The 24,521-nt window shown below is 38.4% G+C and overlaps 1 protein-coding gene across 1 annotated transcript in view; it reads right to left on the reverse strand.

The window, feature by feature from the left end:
- The window catches only part of si:ch211-51h4.2 (uncharacterized), a 328,912-nt gene that overhangs the window by 97,939 nt on the left and 206,452 nt on the right, over positions 1-24,521 (reverse strand). The window contains exon 13 of the mRNA XM_060833912.1: positions 7,393-7,435. Within this exon, the coding sequence (XP_060689895.1) occupies positions 7,393-7,435 (43 nt within the window). The remainder of the gene's footprint in view (positions 1-7,392; positions 7,436-24,521) is intronic.

Below are 24,521 nucleotides of genomic sequence, written 5' to 3' on the forward strand. Positions count from 1 at the left end.
CAGACGCTAGCCGACCTTTCACTATTTTCAGATTACTCTGCTGTCTGTTATGACTAATCCATGTCTTAAACTTCAGCCACAGTACAGAAGATCAACTGTAGCTTGCATTTGCATGCTTTTAAATTTAGTTAAAGATCCAAACATTTGGCAGGACTTACGATACAAAAATGGACCTCAAATGTCTTCCACGCCTTCCCCCTCCTTAACTCTCATCCCTTCTGGGTGCACAACACTCAGATAGCTGCATCCTTCAATTCTGGTCGAGTCTGTTGAACATCTTCACTGCATCTTGGATGACCATGCCTTTACCTTTGTGAGCCCTTAGCTATGGAATTCCCTGCCTAGATCTCTCTGCCTTGGCTTTCTCCTTTAAAAAGATCCACTAAGCATCCGCAAGGCTTTGGTCTTCTGATCTAACAACTTGCCATTTAGCATGAAATTTTGTTTCAATATGCTCCTCTGAAGGGCATAGGGCAGTATTGCTATATTTAAATTCTACATTCTTCAATCTCGTTGGTTTTACTTCCTCCACAAATTCTCTATTCAAAGCAATGAAGAAAAAAAAGTATCTACAATAAAGTGTGACAGCTTAATCTTTGTAAGTCAGTAGAGTACGAGAAACAGAAACAAGCAATTGTGAAGCCCTAAAACCCTCTGGAACTCTACCAAGCAAACAGCACACACATTACAATGATCTAAATGACCCTTTGAATTGACTTTCTCGTGCACCAGCCAATCCTCCAAAGTTTTGTTCAATGGCCTGAGACATGAGGGTCTTCTGGCCCACCCAATTAAAACCATAATTGGATCTTAATTAGATCATACAACCTTAGTTTGCATACATTCATGAGAGATTAATGTAATTCTGATGAGGGCTACAGACATCAGCATGATATGAGCAGTTTACATAGAGACTAGCACAATTGTAGTGGGGATGGATCATTAAATAAAGTTAAGTCAACATTAACAGCTCACCTGCCCAGTGCCTGTCAACTGTATATAATCTTCACATCATTTGCCAATGTTTATTTAACTATGAAATGTAATTCTTTCATTTAAAGTCCATTTACCAGTAAACACAATACAAAATTCTCTCAATGAAAAAATATTCAGTAATAAAATTTAAAGAAACTGAACTCTGCAATTGGTTTGGATGTTTTTAAAAGTTACATTTATGGAGAAGCAACATAATAAAGGGATTATATCATCAAGTGGCTCAGATCCGATCTGAATAATGCAAGGTATGGTTTCTAATACCCGGGTTTCATCACAAAAATATATAAACGCAAAAGTGAATTGCATTACTAATTATGTTTGAAAGCCTATGTTAAAATTACCATATAAAACATTATTTTCATTATCACCATACCTATGAATATGAAAAAAATACTTTTGAGAAAGATATATCTACCTATGCTAAGACTACTTAGGAAATAAATTATTTATAAACAAATCACACATAACATTTTACCTTCTAACAATTGCAGAAACATGGAGATTAATGCATTAACATTTTCCTAGATGGCATGGTATCAAAACACTAGTATATTTTTAAAAAACTCAAGAAGTGTAAAGACCATTAAATAGAGAAATATTTCAACTTACAGCCACTGTTGCCATCACATGTATACAACTTGGAGGGCTTGCTCATTAATTAAGAAGAATTCATAGCACAAAAATAACACAAGTATTACCAAGAATGGCAATGGGACAAACATGGATAGAAAGCAGTAAATGGAATAAAGCTATATCAACTATGATATAAATAATTTTCTTTCACTGTGATATTTTGTTTATCAGTAGGTTACAGAGTACAAAGGGTGTTCTGGTTACCATAACTAATTAATCAATATGAAAAGCATACAGTAATTATTCATTTTGTCTTAATTAAACAGGTGAGGAATTAAATTAGGCATTGGTTTTGTGAAGAAAGCAGCTGTATGGCAGGTTAAAAGTAAAAGGTATAAGTTTATCGTTTCATTTTTATGTTATAGCTCAAGCTGATGCCAACTTAAGCTGACAAGTGTGAAAATGCTTTAGAAATTGGTACAGCTTTTACTCAGACACAGTCATGTTTTAATACAGGTCTACGTGTATCAGCTTGATTTTCTTGAACATTCTTTTAGGTATCAACAACTACTGTGGACTCACATATAGCTCTGGTGGTTAATTTTGAGAATTCTTAGATGTGTCATTTGAGACATTTAGGATGTTAGTTAATCACTAGGAGGTGACATTACATGCACTAAGCAGATGCATTAATTGTTCAGCAGTGCCTCCATATCTTGGTAAAGATCTATGGAATTGGCAAGCTAAGAGGGACATACTGTCATAAAACAATCTTATAAATGATCAACATGTTAAAAAGTGAATAAAGAGACACTACAAAGTATTAACACTAAGGCAAAATGAGGACTGCAGATGCTGGAGAACAGAGTCGAAGAGTGTCGTGCATAACATCGACTCTCCTGCTCCTCGGATGTTGCCTGACCAGCTATGTTTTTCTAGCACCACACTCTTCAACTCTTATCATTAAAGTGACAATTTAAAGAAACCAACCGTGAATTCGGAATACAGTCGGTTCTGATATAATGCGATTGTTCTGTTCTCATACGATCTTGCATTTTAAGAAAATTGCTCAACAGCCGCACCATCTAAACTAATGGGGCCAGAATTGCGTTGTAGCCAACACAGGTAAGGAAAGTACGTGTTCTTTAAATAACAGTCTAAATTCTCCAATACCTTTAAAGCTAATTTGCATTGAAGAAACACATATTGTAGCAGAACCGACTGTAAACTACCAATCCAAAGATTGACCACAATAAAAGCAAAAAAACTGTGGATGCTGGAAATATGAAACAAACAGAATGCTGGAGAAACTCAACAAGCCTTGCAGCATCTGAAACAGAGAGTTAACATTGCGTTTTGAAGAAGAATCAGAGTGCACTTAAAGATTGACCAGGATACCTTGTATTTTGCAAAGGGGCAATAGTTAGTAGCGGGTTATAGTAGTTTGATTCACAAGCAAGAGGATCAAAGACAGAAGAACTTCAGTCAATTGAAAAGAACAAGGGACCTATGCCGAATCAGACCAATTAGATTAGATTAGATTCCCTACAGTGTCGAAACAGGCCCTTCGGCCCAACAAGTCCACACCGGCCCTCCAAAGAGTAACCCACCCAGACCCATTTTCCTCTGACTAATGCACCTAACACTATGGATAATTTAGCATGGCCACTCCATCTGACCTGCACATCTTTGGACTGTGGGAGGAAACCGGAGCACCCGGAAGAAACTCACGCAGACATGGGAAGAATGTGCAAACTGAGGCCTGTAACCAATGGAGTGCCACAAGGATTGGTGCTGGGTCCTCTACTTTTTGTCATTTACATAAATGATTTGGATGTGAGCATAAGAGGTACAGTTAGTAAGTTTGCAGATGACACCAAAATTGGAGGCGTGGTGGACAGTGAAGAGGGCTATCTCAGATTACAACAGAATCTTGATCAGATGGGCCAATGGGCTGAGAAGTGGCAGATGGAGTTTAATTCAGATAAATACGAGGTGCTGTATTTTGGGAAAGCAAATCTTAGCAGGACTTATACACTTAATGGTAAGGTCCTAGGGAGTGTTGCTGAACAAAGAGACCTTGGAGTGCAGGTTCATAGCTTTTTGAAAGTGGAGTCGCAGGTAGATAGGATAGTGAAGAAGGCGTTTGGTATGCTTTCCTTTATTGGTCAGAGTATTGAGTACAGGAGTTGGGAAGTCATGTTGCAGCTGTACAGGACATTGGTTAGGCCACTGTTGGAATAGTGCGTGCAATTTTGGTCTCCTTCCTATTGGAAAGATGTTGTGAAAGTTGAAAGGGTTCAGAAAAGATTTACAAGGATGTTGCCAGGTTTGGAGGGTTTGAGCTATAGGGAGAGGCTGAACAGGCTGGTGCTGTTTTCCCTGGAGCAGAGGCTGAGGGGTGACCTTATAGAGGTTTACAAAATTATGAGGGGCATGGATAGGGTAAATAGGCAAAGTCTTTTCCCTGCGGTCGGGGAGTCCAGAACTAGAGGGCATAGGTTTTGGGTGAGAGGGGAAAGATATAAAAGAGACCTAAGGGGCAACTTTTTCATGCAGAGGATAGTGCGTGTATGGAATGAGCTGCCAGAGAAAGTGGTGGAGGCTGATACAATTGCAACATTTAAGAGGCATTTGGATGGGTATATGAATAGGAAGAGTTTGGAGGGATATGGGCCGGGTGCTGGCAGGGTGACTAGATTGGGTTGGGATATCTGGTCAGCATAGACGGGTTGGGCCAACGGGTCTGTTTCCATGCTGTATATCTCTATGGACTCCGCACAGACAGTTGCAAAGGATGGAATCGAACCCGGGTCCCTGGTGCTGTGAGGCAGCAGTGCTAACCATTGAGCCACCGTGCCACCCCCAATGTCATGAACTGACATCTCAATGTGAATGGACTGTCACTCGTGGTTTTTCAACATAATTGCAAAATTAATTACACTTTAAGAATTTCTAAAAGATCTTAGCCAGTAATGGATTTTGAAATTAATCAGGGCTAGTAAAATTTTAGGTAGAGTTTGAGAGAGCTGGTCTATAACTATAATTAATATAGATGTCACAATTAAAGTTGTAATGCACCACAACATCCTGCATTAATAAGCTAAAGACACTGAAAAAATTGTTTATTGGTCTTAGATCATTGAAAGTGTTTGGAATAGATAACTGGATTCCATAAAATTAATTCAGTCATTCCATTCAATTATAATTATCTTGTGGAACAGGGGACTGGGATTACTTGGATGATGCTATGAAAGAATTGACACAAGCATGATACCACAGAGTATTTAGTGCTATCATTCTATTCACAATGTGTTTGTTTAACAACTGCAATTGGATGAATAAATATGTCATTGAACCCTACGGATGCTCAATCAATGATTGCAAGAGAAACAATGGCTAACATTAACCCTGGAAGTCTGTAGCATAACCAGAGGTTCCAGATTTATCCCACTTCAGGACTTGGTAGACATTGAAGATGCATTAATAATGTAGCCAAATGGGTGGATTAGCAACCTGTAAATCTTTCCAATACAAATCTTGCAGACACCAAGAGCGAATCTCCTGACTTTGGTTAGTATTGAGCGGTATCACTCAAGCAACGGCCTATGATTACAGGCTAGCAACTTTTTCCAGTGAAAAAAATAACACAGGAATGAAAACAGACAATTATAGGTCATGCCTATTTCGTTCACCACTAGGGTAAAGAAAGGGAGTGGTGTGGAAATTACCTTGACCTGTCTAGTACCCAAGTAGTTAACTTTGACCAGGAGACATTTGTGCTGACATTTTAAGTCATTCCTATTCTTTTGAAAAGACAATAAAAGGTGCTGTTGGGAATTTGCCTCCAACAAGGTGATGAGAATTTTCATCCCAGTAGGGTATTTTACCTGATGTGACAAGGCTAGCATTTTCATTTGTAGTAATGGATATTTTGCTATTGAAGAATATGACTATTTACTACAGACATTAAATTCTCAAGCGCACTATTTTAATACTAGCTCAAATGTTACTGTTTACAATTGACCAGCCGACAGCCAACTGCTCCAAGCAGTTCCATGAGAAATGGAGTCAGAGACCTTACACCCTCAGGTCACATGTTTGCTGCAGTGATGATGTCATTACCATTTCTTAAAGGTATACTGACTGTGAGAAACACATTAAGACTCCCTTCATCGCACATCCTTACCCAGATAAAAGCTAATATCAAAACAAATGTATATTATTGCACACAGCAATGTGTAATTGATTTGTTAATTATGCCGACAGGTTAACGTTACTAACATTTCAAAGTTCAATATAATATTTTAGAGGTCTGACAGATCGTCTGATCTAGTGACTGCACACCCTTCTGGAGAAGTAAATGCTCTCATTTGCCAACTTGCTTGTACACTTGTTTATCTGTACAGATGGAGACAGGCTTGGATTCAAAGAGAATGTAATATCCATTTGAGAGAGTACCAAATGACATTAAACAAACATAATATAAAATCGTAACAGGCACAGAACCATTTTCAAGATGCAGCAAATGATGAAATGGAATTGAAGTCAAGATTACGTATTGAGTACAGGAGTTGGGAGGTCATGTTGCAGCTGTACAAGACATTGGTTGGCCACTGTTGGAATATTGTGTGCAATTCTGGTCTCCTTCCTATTGGAAGGATGCTGTGAAACTTGAAAGGGTTCAGAAAAGGTTTACAAGGATGTTGCCAGGGTTGGAGGATTTGAGCTATAGGGAAAGGCTGAATAGGCTGGTTTGTTTTCCCTGGAGCATCAGAGGCTGAGGGGTGACTTTGTAGAGGTTTATAAAATCATGAGGAGCATGGATAGGATAAATAGACAAAGCCTTTTCCCTGGGGTGGGGGAGTCCAGAACAGAGGGCATAGAGTTAGGCTGAGAGGGGAAAGATATAAAAGAGACCTAAGGGGCAACATTTTCACACAGAGGGTGGTACATGTATGGAATGAGCTGCCAGAGGAAGTGGTGGAGGCTGGTACAATTGCAATTTTAAGGGCATCTGAATGGATATATGAAGAGGAAGAGTTTGGAGGGATATGGGCCGGGTGCTGGCAGGTGGGACTAGATTGGGTTGGGATGTCTGGTCGGCATGGATGGGTTGGACCGAAGGGTCTGTTTCCATGCTGTACATCTCTGACTCTATGACTCTATAACTTGTATTGTATACACCATGAAAGTATAGAGAATGCATTTGAAGCAGAAATTATATTTGTCAGAAATTTTGAGAGCTTGCTTTGTCAGCAGTGAATTTTATCTGTTCGGAATTGGAATCAGAATGTCAAGCATGACTTACAATAACTTTCTAACTGTTATCAGAAAATCATAATCAATGGATACCAATATAAACTGATAGGAAAGGTGTAAATATTAAAAACAACCCTGTTAATTCACAATCACTGTAGTTCTTATGTTTGAAAGCAAAGCTTACACAGACAAGACAGCAACATGGAACACAAAGTGGATCTGCACATAGGAAACCATATACTTCATAATAAGCAAACAATAAGGAGTTCACAAAATGATGCATTTGAACCCTTGGAAAATTACAGATCAACAAAAAAAAAACTGGCAGTGTGCATTGTATTAATTCGATAATGTTACATCATAATGCTCTCACTTAGCAAAAGAAATAGAAATATGGATGCAGTCAAATGACATTTAATATTATTAGAAACTCAAGAATGGAAATTAATTCATCATTATTAACTCTTCACCATAGTCTTAGCCTGAACTTTTTGTTAAAGTTCACTGGTTTCTATTTGCAAATTGCTGAAAAATGCAACCAATAGATTAACGGGCACTTACTTTTGTCAATGGAACTGTGGCTATTTCCCCCGCTTTTTCAGAACTGAAAGCAAAAAAAGACATCAAGCACTTTTTAGAATATACATTGGCTGGATTATAATTAGGGGTTTAACATTAAAACTTTAAGCAATACATGAATTAGAGACATTTACAATACTCTAATTAATTTGTTCATCTTTACTGACTGGGTGATAACCTGGCAGGGTGGACTGTTTACTTATTGTAGAACCAGCCTAGTCCTCATTTCATTAGAACAAGACGAATGAAAATGGGATGGGTTTGTGCAAATGAAGAATTTCCTGCTTTAGGTCAGGAATGAATGGCAATGGGATGGCAAAAACATGGTGTGCTGGTCTGCTCCCTGTTTCCAACTTGGAAAATTTTCCCAAGAAAGTGGCAAGGAGACAGCATAGGGCAGGTGGGAAAGGGAGACGGTCTGCCTTAATATTTGGGTGGTGAGATCATTAGGTAGGTCATTAACAGGGGGTGGGTGGCCATGAGGAATTCATGGAAGCTGACTTATTGCAAGTTGATGAAAGAATACCAACAGTGCTGAAACAGTAGCATGTAATTCAAAAAAAAGTAAAAAGCTTGTGTTAAAAAAACTAGCATTATTAACACTTTACGAATGAACCAGTCCTAGCCTGGACCCTAGGTCTATTTCTCCTTGTTACTTTGGGAATGAAGATCTTCTCTTTATCAGCACACACAGATGGCAATTTGGCCTATCTCCCTGTAATCCTATAGGTAATAACAGAAATTACTTTTAGAATTCAGCTGTGTAGTTCCATCCTGTCGGCATGGACGGGTTCGACCAAAGGGTCTGTTTCCATGCTGTACATCTCTGTGACTCTATATACTTAAGAGTAGCATAATACTGGAAGAACAATCATCTAAAACATCAGAAGTCATTAGAGATTGTTAGAAAAATCAGGTAGCTAGTCAACAGCACAAAAACATTTCAGAATTTCATAAGCTGTTACACTATTTCATATATAATGAACAAATGGACAGAATAAAAAAAAACTGAGTGCATAGGGCTTTATACAAGGAAAGCTAATGGCATATATTAGAATAGGATCCATAACAAAAAACTGATTTTCCAGAAGCAGATCTGCATCTCCTGTAGAAAATAAGACTGTAGCTAATAGCATACTCGTGAGAATCGACAGTGGAAAACCAGACATTTCCAGTTTCCCCTTCAAAGCTTTTCACACAGAGCGTTTTGCTTCATAATTTACATTCTTGCTCATGCAAAAGGCTGAATACTCCTTTAAAACTGGGTAATTTGTTTTAATAAATAACTCCAGTTACTATAGATAGAAAACAGTCATATCAACATTTACGATAAATTTTTGATTTGTGGTTAGTTTTTCAATTAACAATTTGTAAATTTTATCTCAATATGGCATCTGATTTTATATATTGAAATGCTTTTTCTGCAAATTTAACAAATGAATGTTTTTTGAACATTATTTATAAATCAGGTTTGTCTCTTACATTCCCTTATTGCTTCAGACGTTACAGCAGCCAATTGTCTGTGCACAGCACTTTCTAATTGTACACTTGAATGCACATATCCCAAGTGGATTGCGTTCTCATCTTCCTTAGTGTTCTTGCCTCCATTGATGAATCACCCTCGATAGGTATTATCCAGCAGGATATGATACAGGATAGGGATTTTGGGACACATGTCACTGAAGCTATCGGTACCAGTGAAGAGATATTAAGGATGTATAATCAGAGGCAACGCATACAGATACATGAGTGGGTCCAAACACTAACTGAAAGACATCAAGTCGACAATGGAAAACATGTAGCAAGTTAGCAGGATTGCAAATCTAACGTTGATAATGACTGAAAATAATGATAGAGTATCGACTGCCCCAGATTTCTAAATGTCAGAATATAAGGTTTCTTAAATTTACCCAGCACTACAGTCTCTGGGTTTATGCTAATGTGTGTTTGGCATTCTGGCTGTTGCTATTTTTTTTGGTGATGGTGATGGTAGTGGTGGTGGTGGGGTTGGGGGCGGGGGATGGGGGGTGTGGGGGAGGGTGTTGTATGGTATTGAGGAGAAATTGTCACATTCTGCAATGAAACTGACAGATGCTCCACTGATCTACAAAATGAGAGAAAACCCTTATTGAAGTTACAGCAGCTGAAACTGTTCAACTGTGACCATTGTCATACATCAGTCTGTTAGTAAAGTAATTTCTATCAATCATAAAATTAACAATTGAACTAACATCAATTATCATTCATTGAATACAATTCAAACTACTAACACTTTTTTAGACTGCATCCTCTGTCCAAATCAGTGAAAACACTATATTTCTACCTTTCCTAATTTGGAGCCTTCAAACAATCTCTCTCTTCTTCTACTATTTAAGGAATAAAACATTAATCCTAGTAATCCCTCCTCCTAAACTAACTCTTGGAATCTTGACATCATTTTGATGAACCTACTCTGTATCCTCTCCAAGGCCAATATATCCTTCTGAACATGTGACGACTAGAACTGTTCACAGAAACACCAGATCTCACCAGGGTTTGGGATAGTTGTAGTGGGTATTCTTACCTCCTGCATTCCAATAAAGGTCAGTGTTCCATTGGACATAATTATTTTATGATATTTCCTTGATCCATGCATCCAGAATCTGATATCTCTTTGGACTTCCATTATTTCTAGCTTCTCATCATTTAGAAAAACCCTTGTTCTATCCTTCTCAGATCTAAAGTAGATGGCCTCACCTTTGTCAATACTGAAATCTATTTGCCATTTTTAGTCACTTGCTTAATCTATCAATGGACAGAATCTTGTTTTCAGGGGCAAGATGGAATTTCTTATGAAAACATATTCTTCACAGTTCATTTCAAATGTATACACAGGCTAAATAGCGTATTTTTCTGGCAGGTGAGCAGGTAGTTCTTTCCCAACACTGGGGTCTTTTGATCCAATTCCCACCCAGGATCTTCACTCAACTTTATCCATCATATTCACCCACCCCTTGAGGTGCTAGAGACCAGGAAATAAAGTGGGACCACACTTTAGCAATGCCTCCCCAGAGGTTCCCCAAAAAGTGCCCAGGAGAAATGGGAAGTTCTTTTCCAAAATGACAGAAATAAGTAATCTCAACCAACAAAAGCAGTCGATAGTGTTACTGCAGAGATCAGCGTACGTAGAGCATCTACAATGTTTTCACCAACTTTCTTTAAAATAATGGGATAAAAACCATCAGATCATAGGGATTTGTCATTCTTTCATGCTATCCTATTCGTCTTTACTTTTATTTTGTATATATTCATTCTGGTAAATGCCTATCCTGAAACAGTTTCCTTGGGATGTCTGGAATGCTGATCTCTACCCTTCTGGATTTCTCATTAGCTTATCCATGGTGACAATGCCCTATCTGATCACTTTTACCCAAGTGTCCATTTATCACACTTCTGTTTTATTCTAGCATTTTTCTACTATTCATGTAAGGCTGACTGGTCGGTAGTGCCCTATCTTCACCTTTTACTCCTTTCTTAAATGAAGCTTCTAATATGCGATCTTTTTCCAGGATCTATGGAGTTTTGGAAAATAATTACCAGTTCATCAACTATCTCTATTACCACCTCCTTTAATTTTCTGGGTTGTAGTTCAATTAATTTCCTGATTACCAATTCTAATTTACTTCTATCCTTATTCTTCTTTGTCACTTGGATCTCTAAATCTATCAAATTTCTTATATCTTCCTCAGTGAAAACAGACACAAAATAATCCTTTGACTTCTCTGCCATTTCTGTATTTTCCATTGCAAATGTTCCTGACTTTACTATGAATGGACCCACATTTCCCTTTGCCGAACATTTCATTTTTTTTAATGTACCTGTAAAAACATTTACCGTCCAATTTTTTTGGCTACATTGCATTTGCATTCTATTCTTCTTTTCTTTTTCAGATTCTTGCTCCTCCTCTTCCTGTATTCTAAAGCCTTTCTAATCTTCAGATTTGTTACCATTTCTGGCCATTTTCTAAGCCTTTTCATTTTATACAATCCTTAGCTTCCTTTGTCAGCCACAGTTGACTGACCTTTGAGTTTTTTCACTTTGAAGTTGCTGCAAGACATGCAATCATTCTTTAAAGCTTGTCTATTGTTTATATATAGTTATGCCTTTTAATATTTTTCCCAATCCAGCTCAGCCAATTTTTTGCCTCATGCCTTCATAATTTCTCTAATTAAAATTGAAAACCCTTCCTTCAGGTTTAACTACTTCATTTTCAAACAATGTAAAATTCTATCATAATTCATCTCAAAGGCTCTTTTACAAGATTACTAATTAGCTTTTTTCCTTTCATAATACTAGATCCAAAATGGCCTTTCCTCTAGCTTGCTCTTCAACATGCTGTTCGAGAAACCTGTCTCTAAGGTACTCCAGAAAGGTGGCCTCCATAGCTTTAGAGCTCAATTGGTTTACCACGCTTTATACCATGCCCTAGATTACCATTTGGCGTCCTATAAATAACTCCAACCAATGTCTGCTGCCCTTGCTATTTTTTGTAGCTCCCCCCAGACAGATTTCAAACATTGTTCTTCTGATATGAGATCATCTCTTATTGATACCATCATGCATCATCAGAACAACACCACCTTATTTCTCTTCTTGTTGGTTCTTCCTATATATTGAATATCCTTGAATATTCAGTTCTCAGTCCTGGTCTGTGTAATGGAAATTATATCATAATCATTTATTGCTATTTGTGCCCTTTAGATCATCTACCTCACTGTGAATAGTGAGAGCAGTCAGGTAGGATGGACTTCACTTTGTCTTTTTGTCCACACTGTTTTCGATATTGGGCATTCCAAATCTGCTTTGCTGCACTGTCCTTGTCCACTTCTTTATTTCTTCATCTACCTCATGTTCAGTGAGTCACTTTGCATAAAATTTTCAGCCCCATACCTAGACTTTACCAGGTGAAAATGTTGGCTGATGAATGTTGTGCAATAGATGATGAATAGATGAAGGGCTGCTGGAGGCACAGATGACTGCTGCCATCGTCCTCGGATTTTCTCATCAGGTAAGACTTCCTCCCCATTCTTCTCATCATTATTATCATCCACTTTCTCCCATTGCTGTGAGGGACCTGCTGAAATTCAATACAGAAGATTAGGTATTCAACACTAAAGAGGGTGATCACTTCAGGAAGCATTGCATTTCACAATAGCTTCATCATCTGAATGGAACTGCAGAGCATCCACTTATTTATTTTTGGTACTGGCACATTAAACTCCCTTTTGCCAACTTTCAGACTTGATGGTCCTCAACAGAACTTATTAGCTCAGTCCTCAAAATCTGTTAACAACCTCATGTCAAGCAGCCCTAGCCACTGGCATGTATGGCAACGTCTCCTGAAATAATGTTCACAGTAGATAGGGTGGCACGGTGGCACAGTGGTTAGCACTGCTGCCTCACAGCGCCAGAGACCCAGGTTCAATTCCTGCCTCAGGCGACTGACTGTGTGGAGTTTGCACATTCTCCCCGTGTCTGCATGGGTTTCCTCCCACAGTCCAAAGATGTGCGGGTCAGGTGAATTGGCCATGCTAAATTGCCCGTAGTGTTAGGTAAGGGGCAAAATGTAGGGGAATGGGTGGGTTTCGCTTCGGCGGGTCGGTGTGGACTTGTTGGGCCGAAGGGCCTGTTTCCACACTGTAAGTAATCTAATCTAATCTAGATGGTGATGGTAAGCATTTCTGAGGAATCTCTCAGGTTGCAGTAAATAGCGAACGTGTCCAATGACTGGTGCAAGAAGAACCCTGTAACGTGAGAAGCTGGAGTCGTAAAAGACCAGATACCAGGGTTTGGGAAAGGTGCTACTAACAGAGCGTCTAAATGAAGACTTGCTTTAGAGGTTTTTGATCTGCAGTTGTGGCCATTCCCAGTGTCCAAGAATTTGGATAGACAAGTATGGGAAAGATTTTGAATTGTAATATTTACTAAAAATTGGGACTGACCAAATAGACTGCAGTGTTCTTTTATTCTGTAGGTTCTCATGAAGAGTCCTAGCTATAATTTAAATTAGAATAATTAGGTGGAGGGCAAGAATGTATCACTCACTGATAGAGTGCATCAGCTAACTGTCAACTTAGAATATGCATTAGCTTGGAAACATTCGTTAGCATATTTTAAGGGTTGCTTGCTTTGATGCATACTTCAGCTTTTTCTGCAGTAATGTGGTTTCCAAAGAAAGTAAGCATGTTTGCAACATAGAAACAAGCAAATAGACATTACAACTTTTTTATACATCCTGTCATGTCTCTGAGTTATGATACAAGGTAACCATGATTGCTTAGAAGATGAAAATGTCGGATACTAAATCTTTTAATTGCTAGTACTCCGACAACATAGCACTTGTATTAACAAACAGGAGTAACCCCATCCTTGAAAAATCACAGCTGCATTCTCTACTGGAAGCCAGCATTGATTAAAACAGCAGGTGATATGTACCACAAACTGTTGTGCAAAGTATGTTAATTAGGATCAGCGCTAGATTTTAACCTAATTCTTGACAAATGGGTGTTAAAAATCAGGCAGTAATATTCATGAGAGTGCTATGCCAAATTGCTGTAAAAATTGAGTGTCTTGTGGTGCATCTTGGCAGCAAACAAGTTTCACAGAAACAGCGATGAAGAATTAGAGCAGTGCAGTGAAACCTTGTCAAAAATTAAAGAACCTGGAGGGATAGCGACACGTGATAAGAGCACTGGGACAAATCTTTGAGAAATGAGAGTCTTGCAGCAAGTGACAATCATGTCACACCAAATCCCTCTGAGAAATAATAGCCCTTCAAATAATGAGAGCATCACAGTGGATCTCTACAAGAGATAAATGCGTTACAGTGAAGTTCCGAAAATGAGGACACGACCAAACTACAATGAAAAACAAATGTGCCATCAAGGATCATAAAAATGGCTTGCATAAGCAAAAAAAAGTCACAGCAAATTACCTCAAAAATGACTGCCACTGTATCATAACCAATCTGTACTAAGCAACCTTAGCATTACTCGTAAATTGCAAGAAACTAGCAGCTAAAGCAGCATAGCTAATAATTGGGGTGGAAGTAAACAGCAGAGTTGGGGTTGATCACTGGAAAAATCAAATCACAGTAGCAAAGCTAATTACTAAGTAAAACAAGAGCATTGTGGCTAATTACTGGGAAAAAGACAGACACGTCACAACCAATCACGAGAAATGAGAGCATCGTAGATAATCACAGGCAAAAAAAAACATTGCTTTGAATCATTGAAAGAAATTAAAACAACATGCCTAATTGTAGGGAGAAATGAGACCAACAAATCTAATCACTTGAAAACAATATCACAACTAATCATTACAAGAAACACCCTATCTTCTGCATAAAAGCCAATTTTTCTGAGCTACTATCAGTTCTGAGGAAGGGTCGCTGAGTCTGAAACGTTAACCCTGATTCCTCCACACAGATACTGCCAGACCTGCTGAGCTTTTCCAGCAATTTGGTTTCTGTTTGAGAAACAATAGTAACCTGGCTAACTACAAGGAACGTATCATGAGTAATTTCATTACGAAACACTCAAGTTTGGATATCTTACAAAATGTTGTCGAATTCTGAGGAAGATGAAAACACTATGCTACAGTCAGAGTAAGAAGTAACAGTTGTACAATAAAATGTAAGTTTATTGATTACATATTCCTGATGAGAGTTGTATTTAAAGTGGAAACGAGTTGAAGAGCTAGGTTACAGCACTCCCAACTCCATCTCCGCCCCACATGATCTCTAAGCATGCACCCCTGCTAAAAGTGCAGGATTGAATAATTTACTCAGAAATCTCTGAGAAAGAGCAAGCCAGTACAAAACAAATGAGTGTCAGAGTGAATGTGAGAAACTAGACTGTCCCAATGAATGATGGCAAAGCTTTGAGACATGTGCCTCAATCATCACCAGAAATAATAACTGAAAAACTGCTCAGAGATGAATTGCTACAAGAAACTAGAACACTGCAAAAAAAATCAGAACAGAAGTATATGGAAAGTGTGTATATACACAAACTTCAGCTATTCTAAAATGGACAAATAGATAGTACTTGGGAAAAAGAACCTGACTTTTATTTTTTCCCTCATTATATTAAAAATGCTGAGTTTAATCATAATGTCCTGCTGTTACCCTAACTGAGACCATCTAACTCACCACGGATTTGAGAATGAACTTTGGATCTTCCTAGACATTTATGGCTCACACACTAATAGTAATGTACTTTTCAATATAATTATATGGGACTTAGTCATGTTTTAAGGTTAAGGTGGGTCACATTATAGTCTTACTTGATGATCTAAGCATATTTCTTAGTTTTGTTCTTGGGTTGAATTTGAATCATGTTGTTAGTTCAGTTTTACTGATAACGTTTATATGTAGACAGAATGAAATGAAAACAAAGTTATCCACTCCACCTACTCACCAGTGCTGCAAAATGAGAAAAGGACAAGGAAACACAATCCCTTCACCACAGCAAAAGTTTGACAATACTCAAATATTGGCTCATTTAGGTAAGGTATTGCAAAGTTTCCTGTGTTCATGGAACTATTCTCCACAAAAATCATTGGTCTAGATTTCAATTGGTTAACACATTAAGATGAATGAGTGGTGATTGGTGTTCTGACCAGTAAACCCAGGCTCATTGCATTCAGGAAAGGAGGGGTGAAGTAGAGGAAAACAAGCATTGTGAATAAAGGCTTTTCATAACTTTAGAATATAGATTGTTTTAAGTAATTTCTTGAAACACAATGCTTCTTATTTGTACCACTTTGATCTCCCGCGGCTTTTCTTCAGAATTCTTCTTTTATACTTTTGAAATATTGGATGAGAATATTCCGAGTACCGCAAACATTATTATCTTGCAATCCCAGAATGCGTTTCTTTTTAAAGTCTGCCACAGACACAGAAAAAAAAACTGCAAATGTAACTTCAGTTGCTGTTTGGCAAACTCTGAAATGCCACACCATGTGTGAAGCTTTCCCAGCACCGCAAAGATAAATGTAACAGGGGAGAAAGCAAAAAGGGAGGGGACTGACTATCTCCATCCTCTCGACAGAAATCCACATCTTGCATAATTTTTGTATTTTTGTCCTTCGAGGACAAAATACATACAAAAAAGGGGTTTAATACTGAATGTCTGTGTGTTAGTGGCCTGAGGTCTGAGGTCTGAATTTGTGGACTAGTGTGCTGTGACGTTCATAGCTTTGAGGAAAGTGACTTTTACACCCATGCTCTGTAGGTAACAGGAAAAGAGAAAAAAAACTCCATTTCACCAGAGTGCTGCCTGTCAGCTTCAAAAAGTGTGGCACTGGAAAAGCTCAGCAGGTCAGGCAGCATCTGAGGAGCAGGAGAATCAACGTTTTAGGGCATAAGCCCTTTATCAGGAATGCTGATGGACTTATGCCTAAAATGTTAATTCTCCTGCTCTTTGGATGTTACCTGACCTGCTGTGCTTTTCCAGTGCCACACTTTTCGACTCTGATCTCCAGTATCTGCAGTCCTCACTTTCCCCTGCTGCCTGTCAGCTACTGCCAAAAGCAATCAGGTCTAAAAGTTGCAATCAACCTATAAAATCGGGAATCTCAAAACCGATTGTTCAACTACCATCAATACTACTGGAGGCAATCAGTACAGTGGCCACAGAATTCAACTATTTGCACTTCATGAACAATTCAGAGAAAAATTTGTTTCTTTTAAACATCTTTTTAGACTCACTCTTACTTCTAATCTGTATGTATGTGTATTACGTTACTAGTTACTGGTGTGTTGAGTAACTAATAAACTCACCATTTTGGCTAATTCAAGAACACCTGGTTAACTGTGTCTGTTGGAAACCTGAGTTCATTTGGCTGTAGGAGAAATGCATTCCCAAGGGAAATTAAAATTAATCTTGTTGCCACTAACTGAGGGGGTAAGTAAGTAACCGCAGGGAATCAGATTACCCTTTCCACCCAGGAATATAATGGTTTCGAGGCTTCCTGTCTGAATTCATAACAAATTGGCAAATCTCACCTAGGATGGTTGTAACAAAAAAAAAGATAACCACCAATTTGCCAAGCATGTCTGTTAAGTACTTCTAAAATCAACTGTTCAATGTGATCAGTTAATATTTTGACCCAAAGCTTCAGATTCATAATCTGAAGCATGTGATTTGAATGATCACAAATACATTCATCTATTTTCCCTTCCAGTAAACTTCCATGAGCACTTTTTGCAACACAGCTCATTCTGAAAAATGAAATACCGTAATTATACTGTCAGGATCCATGTAATGGCATTTTAGCACTCTGCAATCAATGATACTTTGAATCAAACTTATAATCATTTATCATCTGGAAACATGCATTATTCATTCAATCTAAAGTTTCTCCAGAAGTTTTTCTTTCTGCCTTTTAGGTGACAGTTTGAATTTCCCTCTTATTGCTGCTACAACACAGAGGTTTACAAAAGCTGACCCCTTGTAGCTGGTGCCTGTCCGAGAAAAGAACAATTCCACGTTCTAAATTCCTGGGCGCTGATGTCAGTATGTCACCGGGCAACCTGATAGGAATAGCAGGTTAGGTGAAAATAAATTAGCTGCCACAAAGGATAGTCACATCATTATGAATTAGATGCAGAAAGTGGGAATTAGCCATTTTGACATTCTTGGTTAATGTAATCTATAGTCAGATACAAGAAGGGGATCATGATGCAAGTGAACTTTTTTAAGCAAGTACCACGCCAAATAGAATTAATTCAGAGCAAAATGAAAGAGGAAAATAAGATTGGCAAAGTAGGAAGGAGTTTAAGGTAACTCAAATATGTACACCAGCATGTAACTGGGAGTAGGAGGCTGGTTGCAGCCTTTTAGAAATAAAGAGGATAATATATATTTCAACATGCAGGGTTACGCCAAAAAACTAAATGATTACTTTCATTCTATGTTTATTGTGGGAAACGATGTTGTTGGAAAAACTGCTGAAAGAGAGTTGGTAGAATTTGAGTAGGGTGGATGTTTGTCAGCAGAATGTTATTGAGAGGCTGTCTATGTTTCCAATGGATGCATCAGCCTAATGGTTGGCTTACACCACAAGTTGTAAAGGAAAGGTCAGTGGAGATAGCAGAAGACAGCCTCTTACAGAATTTCTTAGATTGTAGGCAGGTGTCAGAGGGTTTCAAATTAGCATATGTCAAATCTTTGCTTCAGAAAGGAAGTAAGGGTAGTCCTAATAACTGAACATGTCATTTTATCAAGAAAAGGTAGTAGGTATTAGAAACATCAATCAGGGAGAAAAATCAGACATCTTGGAGATCTTGGAACTAATTAAAATAGCCAACAGTGCAATGTAAAAAGCAGATCATGTTTGACTGAACCAATTGAGTTTCTCTGATAAAACAGATTGATGAAGGGAATGAGGTGATATTTTCTATGATTTTTTTAAAAAAGAAGACACGATGAAATATCACAAAAGGTTGTTTGAATAAAATAGAGGCTTGTAAAAAATGCTTCAAGATAGTAAGAGCAAGTCATTGTAAATGGCACTTTTCCAATCTGAAGAATGTTGGAAAGTGATGTTTTCTGAGGGTTAGTGCCAGAATTACTGTACGTTTAATTTATAAACATGGAATAGTTTGTGGTTATCTGTATGTCAGCCAGCATAATGTATACCACAGAAAGTTCAGTTCTTATTGAGTTATTTATAACACTGTTTACAGAGCAACAATATCACAGACATATAATGCACATGGCATAGGTTCTCTGATGCTCCTGTAGCTCATATACACTGAACTGACTGAATACATTGATCTCATGACAGAGAGATTGACTGAAGGCAAGGCAGATACCTTTAGACCGGAATTTAACATGTCATAGTGTCAAATAACTGTCTTAAAGGTACAACGTCCCAACTTTTCAGTTTAAAAAATGGGAACACTTTCTCTAATAAACACGTGCGAGAATGCATACATGTTCTCTATACATTTTGAGAACATCTTTGTGGATGCGTGACATGACCAGAGTTAGTCCACAGTTACCATGATTTGCTAAAGTAGCTTCCTTCTGCAGTCTATTGTCATCATTGCTGAGTATCATTTGCTATTGATGTGGCTGTTGTCTGAAATGATACCTCCTGTATGCATGTAATCCTTCTGTGTAATGAATGTTGATGATATGTGATTTGGATATGCCATCTATTTATTTGGAAGACTTGACCAGTGTTCACATGAAAATTTCAAACTCCCATGTTTTGCCATTGTTAAAGTTGTGATACATGTCTGTATGTTCATTAATCATGCAGAGAATAACCATGTGGATCGATCTCCCAAACTGAGAGCAGACTGAGAAGGGAGTAGCAGGAAGATTTGACATAGCTAACCAGAAATGTTGGCAAGTAACTTAACATTTACTGATCACTACGTGTCAACAATGTGTTCTGGCAAGATCATCTAACTAAAAGTAACAAGGAGAGTTACTTTTGCAGCCATTTTCCTGCATATCCTGGAAAGAGTACACTAGAGTACAGCAAACAATAGTCAGATACAATTTGTTGAGAAATATTGAACATATGAATAGCATTGTCAATGTATCAATGATCATTGCACTGGTAGTATCTTTAATTTGTCGCACAAAAGGCAAATTGGTGAAGTGATCAGAACAAAATTGTGTCCTTCGACACAGAAAATAACAGCATTAATTTTATCCAGTTATAGAATCATACAGCATGGAAACAGGTCATTCAATCCAACTAGTCTACGCTGACCATGTTCACAAACTAAACTAACCCTACCTGCCTACGATTGGCTCATATCCCTCCAAACATTTCATATTCATATTTAGCCAAATGTCTTTTAAATGTTGTAACTATACCTGTATCCACCACTTCCTCTGGCAGTTCATTGCACATATGAACCACTCCTTGTGGGAAAAATGTCATCCCTCATGTCTTTTAAATCTTTCTCCTCTCACTTAAAAACATGACTCCTAGTTTTGAACTCTCCAACCCTCGGCAAAAGACCTGTGTCATTCATCTTATCTACGTCCCTCATAATTTTATAAATCTCAGTTTGGGCTACTCCTCAACCTCCTATGCTATAGTGAAAGAAATCCCAGTCTTTCCAGTCTATTTTTGTAACTCAACGCCCTCCAGTCCCATCAAAATCCTGATAAGTCTTTTCTGAACTGTCTCCACTTTAATAATATCCTTCAAATAACAGGGTGACCAGATTTGCACACAGTACTCCAGAAGAGATCTCGCCAATGTCCTTTATAACCTCAACATGATGTCCCAACTCCTATACTCAAAGCCACAACTTGGAAATAAACTCATGTGGAAGGAAAGATTATATTCATTGTTGAAATTGATGGGATTGACGTATTTCACACAACTCGAACAGATGTCCTTATTATTGCTGGGCCAATGTATGGATTCACTCACCAATCTCTTTATTTTCTTTGTATTCAAGTGAGCTATATGCTTATGGTCTAGCATGTCTTCACAGAAAAATTATGGAATTACCAATTGTTTGCCTTTGAAAATGACATTCCTAATTTTAGTTCATCTAAGACACAAACAATCTGGTAGATCCATGATGATATGATCCATCTGTTATTAAAAAGTAAACTACCTAGCAGACAATCCAATACTAATGAGGGAGCAATATCTACCAAAAGGTGTTCTAAAAGTTGACGATTCCTGTGATTTAGGGAAAGATGTATGTATCAATATCCATTCTTGGCATTGAGCTAAGAAAAACTTTTGATCCACGATAATTGTGGATTAAGTTCTTTTAGGTTAGGAATTCTGTGTGGACATCTTTTTAGTACATTGTTCAATTGCCTTTAATCTAAACATACACAGAAAGTGCTTATTTCTTCAAAACACATGTAAAGATGCTGCATCAGTCAGTGTAATATTTAACTTTGTTTTGTGCTACAGAATCCATTTCCAGTTGAACAGTCATAGAGCAACAGAGTCATACAGCACAGAAACAGACTCTTCGGTCCTACTCATCCATCCTGACCAGGCATCCCAATGTTATAATCAGCCTGTATGCTTGCAAAACAAAACTTTTCACTGTACTTAGGTCCATATGAAAACAATAAATAAAGTTAAATGAAACCTAGTCCTATTTGCCAGCATTTGGCCCACATCCCTCCAAACCCTTCATATTCATATACCCATCCAGATACCTTTTCAATGCTGTAATTGTACCCACCTCCAACACTTCCTCTGGCAGCTTGTTCCACACATCCTCTGTGTGAAGGAGTTGGTCCAAGTCTCTTTTTAAATCTTTACCCCCCATCATCTTAAATTTATGCCCCCTAGTTTTGGACTCCCAGTCTCTCCGTATTGTTCAAACACCCTAGTCTTTTATCCGAATGCTACATTTATTGTGTGTGTGTGTGTGTGTGTGTGTGTGTGTGTGTGTGTGTGTGTGTGTGTGTGTGTAATGGGATGGGTGAGGAATACAGGTCTTCAATGCTGCATTGAGTGTCATCCTTCAGATGTAATACTGCATCACCTTTAAAATTGACTAGACAATTAAGTCAGACTTAGTAAACGACAGTCAGGTCATGGGTAGACTTAGTGTTGTGACCAGGAATGTTTGGTTTTGCAAGTGATGGGGTTTTTTGTGTCATGAACAATGATAATATGCAGTCTGCACATGCTAGTAGACTGTCATTGAAGGTCAATCTATTTCAATGATGCAAAGGTTTCAGGTGTCCATCCTGTGGATCCACAGTGACAGTTCAGAAGGATAATGTCAATGCATGGGATGTTGGACCTGTTCCAAGCAGTTTGTTTATCTTGTTTGGACTGGTCCAAATTGTGCCAGTTTCCAGAGTATATCTCAATTAAGATGCAAATAGGAATAATAATGTGCACAGGAACCAGTAACAATCTTGACATATATAGCATGTTTTCCATTCTTTTTGGATATATCGCCTTAATGGAAATAGAGGTTTTTCTGGCAGCATCCATGCAGTTTGTTAAATTGACCAAACGTCCTGTTTGACTGGGTCTGCAAGATGTAATATTGTGGTTCACAACTTTTATATTTTCATTGTTGAGAACAAGGACATATTTCCTTGCTTTCGATGTATAGAGATGATACAGATGTGTGTTACATTAATCTCATGACCTAAGTATAATGCTACTGCATAGATCTTTGAAAATGGTAGAATATATTGAGTGAGTAGCCAGCCAAAATGGAACCTTGTCTTCATAAATAGAGACATTAATTGGTATAGCTGGTATAAACTTGATGGGCTAAAGGTCTGTGCCACACTAAACCTGTGGGCAAAAGTGTACTGGCACCTGGACAATGAAATGGAGTTCAGGGGGCTAGTAGAATGCTGGGAAGCCATGCTGGGTCAATTCCCCAGTGCAGTCCCATGACGTGGGAAGGTTCCCAGTGGTAGGAACAATAATGCCAGTATAGCTGCTCAGCAAATTGAGACGGTCAGCCAATTTGAATGATTAATGGTCTAATTAAGTGACTTTCCCAGGCTGCAGGCATTTCCAATGGTGATGTGAACTCTAATGGCACCGGGTGAGTTTGGGCCGTAGGGCAGAATCACCAGTAGAATGGAGATGGCCTCTTAACGGCATCTTTAGGAAAGCTATTTGAGCTTGTTACAGGTGGAAGATCTCCAGCAGCAATGTTCCAACGGCCCTAATGCACTGTTGGATTAGCTATGTCATCGAGAATATTTGGGGAGGGGATGGAGGGTAATGTACATGCAGTTGAGTTTTGAGGCAATTATTTTTAATATTATCAATGAATCACAATAGCACACAAAATCTCCCTTTAATAAAATTCAAACCCTTATTTGTTTAGCCTGGTCAAGTAAAAAAAAACAGCAAAATGATCTCAAGTTGAATAGAGCTGTCACTAAAAATCTCGAAGAACTTCTAGCAGTCCGCGGAAATAAATTAATATTGAGGTAAACATAACCTTGAAACTTACTCTGGCAAATGTTTGGTTAAAGTCTGATTTTCAATTCAAAATCCAACCCTTGGTTGGCAGAAACTCAAAATATATATAGACACCTGAGAGGTTGTGGCTTCTATAATGTGTGGCTGCCCACATATGGTCTTTAATGAACACAAAAGCAAAACAATCACTACAGCAAAACATCTGATACACTGTAAATTTCACCTTGTTCTTTAACTTGGTAAATCCAAAGTGGTATATTTCATGTGGATTTTTTTCTAATATTTACCCTTCTAAAACCTTCTCATTATGTCAGAGGTGCAGATCATTTAAAAAAGATTTAAAAGTTTAACATGTGTGGGAAATTATGTCTCACAAACCTGATTCAGTTTTTTGAAGAAGTAATAAAGAGGATTGATGATGGCAGAGCGGTAGACATGGTCTATATGGACTTCAGTAAGGCATTCAACAATGTAGCCTATGGGAGACTGGTTAGCAAGGTTAGATCTCATGGAATACAGGGAGAAATAGCCATTTGGATACAGAACCAGCTCAAAGGTAGAAGACAGAGGGTGGTGGTGGAGGATTGCTTTTCAGACTAGAGGCCTGTAACCAGTGAAGTGTCACAGGGATCGGTGCTGAGTCCACTACTTTTTGTCATTTATATAAATGATTTAGGTGCGAGCATAAGAGGTACAGTTAGTAAGTTTGCAGATGACATCGATATTTTCATGCAGAGGGTGGTACATGTGTGGAATGAGCTGCCAGAGGATGTGGTGGAGGCTAGTACAATTGCAACATTTAAAAGGCATCTGAATGGGTATATGAATAGGAAGGGTTTGGAGGGATATGGGCTGGGTGATGGCAGGTGGGACTAGATTGGGTTGGGATATCTGGTCGGCATGGATGGGTTGGACCGAAGGGTTTGTTTCTATAGAACAGAGAACATAGAACAATACAGCACAGAACAGGCCTTTCGGCCCACGATGTTGTGCCGAACATCTATCCTAGATTAAGCACCCATCCATGTACCTATCCAATTGCCGCTTAAAGGTCGCCAATGATTCTGACTCTACCACTCCCACGGGCAGCGTATTCCATGCCCCCACCACTCTCTGGGTAAAGAACCCACCCCTGACATCTCCCCTATACCTTCCAC

The sequence above is a fragment of the Hemiscyllium ocellatum genome, chromosome 13 (genome assembly GCF_020745735.1).
Source record: "Hemiscyllium ocellatum isolate sHemOce1 chromosome 13, sHemOce1.pat.X.cur, whole genome shotgun sequence".
Lineage (NCBI taxonomy): Eukaryota > Metazoa > Chordata > Chondrichthyes > Orectolobiformes > Hemiscylliidae > Hemiscyllium > Hemiscyllium ocellatum.